Source organism: Propithecus coquereli, unplaced genomic scaffold (genome assembly GCF_000956105.1).
Source record: "Propithecus coquereli isolate 6110/MARCELLA unplaced genomic scaffold, Pcoq_1.0 Scaffold594, whole genome shotgun sequence".
Taxonomy (NCBI): domain Eukaryota; kingdom Metazoa; phylum Chordata; class Mammalia; order Primates; family Indriidae; genus Propithecus; species Propithecus coquereli.
This window is the reverse complement of record NW_012151885.1, coordinates 381624-385880: the sequence shown is the minus strand read 5'-3', so window position 1 is coordinate 385880 and position 4257 is coordinate 381624. Positions and strand designations below refer to the sequence as shown.

Below are 4257 nucleotides of genomic sequence, written 5' to 3'. Positions count from 1 at the left end.
TAATTCATTTATATAATTGAATAATTTGCTGTTTCTTGCTTAAGCTTTGAACACCTATCAATCTGTGTCTTTTTGTTGTTGTTCTCCACTGCAGAATATTCCATAGTATGGATAAACTTTAGTTCATTTAAGTATTTACCTATTAATGGCCAGTTACTTTTTAAAAAACTCTATTTTAAACATTGCTAAAGTGAAAATTCTTATTCATGTCACTATGACCATTAGTAAACATCAGCGTATTTAATCTACAACAGTGCTAAGGATTGGACTTTCTGCATTAAAAGAATGTATACCAAAAAAAACATACTATAGTAATTTAGATTACTACCTGTACTGTATGAAAAAGTGTGCTCCCCACACACTAATCAACATGCAGCATTTTCACACTTTCTGACTTTGACGAGGTGGTGAGCACTCCCTCCCAGACTGTCTTTGGTGGTGAAACTGACTGGTTAGAGGGACACTATATCATTGGCCCTAACTCTATTAATATTTTCTTTTAAGAAAGAGTTGGATCAACGCCTGGTGAATCTGCTTGGTCTTAACACTGTAGATGATGGGATTGAGCACAGGTGGCACCAGAAGATAGACATTGGCCAGGAGTAGGCGGACAGCAGGTGCAACATGCTTCATGAAGCGATGCACCAGCGCTACGCTGATCATGGGCACATAGTACACGAGGACTGCACAGATATGTGACATACACGTGTTGAGTGCCTTCCGCCGACCCTCGCCAGAGGTAATGCCCAGCACTGTGTAGAGGATCAGCACATAAGAGACGACGATGAGCAGTGAGTCCAGCCCAAAGGTGGAAGTGACGATGCACAGCCCCAGTATGCTATTGGGACGAGTGTCCCCACAGGGCAGCTGGATCAGATCTGAGTGCAGACAATAGGAGTGAGAGAGGGTGTTGTGGCCACAGAAGGGCAGACGCTGCAGGAGAAAGGGCAGTGGGAACATGAGCATCACACTCTTCAGTCCAAGAGCAGCACCTGTACCAGCAATGCGGGGCAGGGTCAGGATGGCAGTGTACTGCAGTGGACTGTAGATGGCCACAAAGCGATCCACAGACATGGCCAGCAGAACCCCTGACTCCATGATGGAAAATGAATGTATGGAGAACATCTGCAAAAGGCAGGCTTCAAAGAAGATCTGCTTGGCACCAAAAAGGAAGATGCCCAGCACAGTGGGCAGTGTAGACACAGAGACACCAAGCTCTGCAAAGGCCAACATAGCAAGGAACAGGTACATCGGCTGGTGCAGAGAGATGTTTTTCTTGATCACAGCCAGGATGAGGCTATTGCCCACAAGGGCTACAAGATATATGGAGCAGAATGGAAAGATGAACCAGGGGTACAGTGCCTCCAGACCAGGGAGACCAGTCAGCAGAAAATACTTTGGGGTGAATTGACTGCTGTTGAACATTTTCTTATGTCTGGAGTCTAGGGACCTTGGCCTAGGCAGATGCAAAAGATGTAACCTGGGGTAAGACACATAAAAGGTAACGGATTATAGCCTGAGAAGGACCTGCAAATTCCTCTGCCTACCAACTCATTTCCCTCCTTCTATTCCATATACCAGTCCAGTCTGGTCTTCAGTACAATACACAAATGTGGAGTCATGACTTAGAAATGGATATCTAAGAGAAGATAAAAACGATATGTATCATTCACCATTCAAACTAATCCCCACAATGTATCTAAGTGGTAAGAATTTAATGTTTACCATTTCTCTAGCAAGAGATAGTATTGAGTAGTTTGAAGAAGACATGGTTGAAAAGATATCAACATAAACAAAGCTGTAATCTCTCAGATATTCTATATATTCCCAGTAGAACACCTTGAATTTTCAATGACTAATGGGAACAGGAGATAAGAGTAACATTGCCTCAATGTTAGTGTAGAATTGCCCAGGAGATAAAGACTTTAAATGCCCATCCCTGCCATTCCAAGCAGCATCAAAGACTGCTCTTTTCTGGGAGACAGAATTATCTGTATGAAACATCTCTACAACGGGCTCAATTCTCAATGTTCATTTCACAATCTCTTGCAATGAGCACTTTGTTTTTTATACATTGGAGGGAGAAAAAAATAGAAAGCAGTCTATGTAACAAAAGTTAATGGAAAGAAGTATTTTGCCCACTGGAATTCCTGTTAAAGGAAAGAAGTGTTCTGTCAATTGAAAAACTCCTCTCCCATTGCTGATTCACATTTTGGAGCATGGTTAATCAATGTTTACTGTGTGTGTGGCATGATGGGAAGGAGTATAGACCCTTCAGATTATGTTTCTGAAACTGCAGAGATGAAAACATTTTTAATGAATTATGGCCCCCAAATTTTAATTCATGATGTCACTTTAATCCATGAGGGCGTAAGTGCTGATGCCTTCTGAAACGCTGCCTGGGAAGACAAGCTGCATCTCTCTACATTATCCAAGAGAAATACATCTGTCAAGGAGAGAGGAAGAGACCTCTGCATGCCAAGATGTATCTGTGAGGAGACCTCCACCTCTCAGGATGGAAGGTCAATCAAAATCTCTGTATTAGATAAAGACTTAGAGAGAAAAATAAATGATATCTCATCAGATAAAGAAGACAGGTCTGACTCCCTGCTGGAAACAATTAAAAAAAAATGCCTGGGGGAAATGTATTGAAAATGAGGACGCAAAAGCTACTGAATGGCGGTATAGAATTGAATCTTCAGTCATCGCTTTAAATCCCCGTTTTCTACTTTGTAGTGGGCTAAATCTTTGAGCTTGACCTTTAAATCTGTAGAATGGGGTTCATCGTATCTATAATAAAAATTAAGGGGAGTGAATATAATGGCATATACAAAAAGAACATTATAAACTGCACAGTAATCATCAGCTACAAGAAAGTAATATTGGCCCTTAGATCCTCAGGGTAGATCCATGACTTCTCACTGAGAGAGAAACTTTAGTGATGACTTGAGCGATTTCTTGACTCAGAACCAGTCTGATACTCTGGGTCTTGTCCATTTTGTCATTAATATTAGGGATATATACTCCCTTTCAACTCCACCCTCCCATGCCTCAATTCGGCCTATTGGTAGTCTAAGTAATTTACTTTCTGTTTATAATCTTGATATTTTGACATACTTTCAGAAATTTCCTTTGATGGATTAGAGTGCACCCGTTATTTTACTTGTTGCTTTCAGATTTCATGTCTTGAAATTTTAGATTTCAGAGCAATATGTTAAAGAAGTAGGATTGCAGATTAGTGCATCAGATTGCCTCAGTGGAATCCTGGCTCAGTCACTTTCTGTCTGGCTCATCATTTCTCCATCTGTAAAGCAGGTCATTAAATATGAAATGTCCAATTTTGAATCAAAAGTGTAGTTTATTATATCTCAAACAAGAAGCAGTAAAATTAATCAAAGTATACGCTTACACAGTTTTGCCATTTTAACGGTAGCTTGTTTACGCCCGCAACGAAGAAGCCTGGAGAGCGAGTGGTGATGAAATGGCGAAAGGCCTTTTCCACAGATTGTTGAGAATTGAATACTTTTCCTTGCAAGAAGTGGTCCAAAGCCTGGAAGAAGTGGTAGTCAGTTGGTGCAAGGTCTGGTGAATATGGTGCATGACAGAGAGTTTGCAAGTCCAACTGCTGTGGTTTGAGCAGTGTTGTTTGTGCGGCATGTGGTCAAGCTTGTCTTGCAAGAAGATTGGCCTGTCTCTATTTACCAATTTCTGCTGTTTAATGGCAAGCATCCTCATGGTTTCATCCAATTGATTGCGGTATACATCCGCTGTAATCAACTGACCAGGTTTCATGAAGCTGTAGTGGATAATACCAGCGCTGGACCACCAAATAGACACCATTAGCTTTTTCTGATGAATATTTGGTTTTGGCTTGTGTTCCAGCACTTTATTTTTATCCAACCATTGTGCTGAATGCTTGTGACTTTCAAAAAGAATCCATTTTTCCTCACACATAACAATATAGTGTAGAAATAGTTTGCCTTTATGTGTTAACAGCAAAGAAAGGCAAGCTTCCAGATGATTTCTCTTCTGACGCTTATTTAATTCATATGGAACTCATCTACCCAGCTTCTTTACCTTATCAATTTGTTTCCAGTGGTCCAATATTGTTGGAATAGTAATGTCAAACCTTGCTGCAAATTCATGAGTAGGTTGAAATGGATTCACTTCCACTACAGCTTTCAGCTCATCATTATCCACTTTGGCTTCAGGTCGCCCACGTGGCTCATTTTCTTTTTTCTTTTCTTTTTTTTTTTT

At 40.7% G+C, this 4257-nt stretch overlaps 1 protein-coding gene across 1 annotated transcript; it reads right to left on the bottom strand.

The window, feature by feature from the left end:
• Window positions 1-486: 486 nt before the first annotated feature.
• On the bottom strand, window positions 487-1425 carry LOC105822069 (olfactory receptor 51I2-like). Its single transcript, XM_012659003.1, has one exon. The coding sequence runs from the start codon at window positions 1423-1425 to the stop codon at window positions 487-489; it is 939 nt and encodes a 312-aa protein (XP_012514457.1).
• Window positions 1426-4257: the final 2832 nt, after the last annotated feature.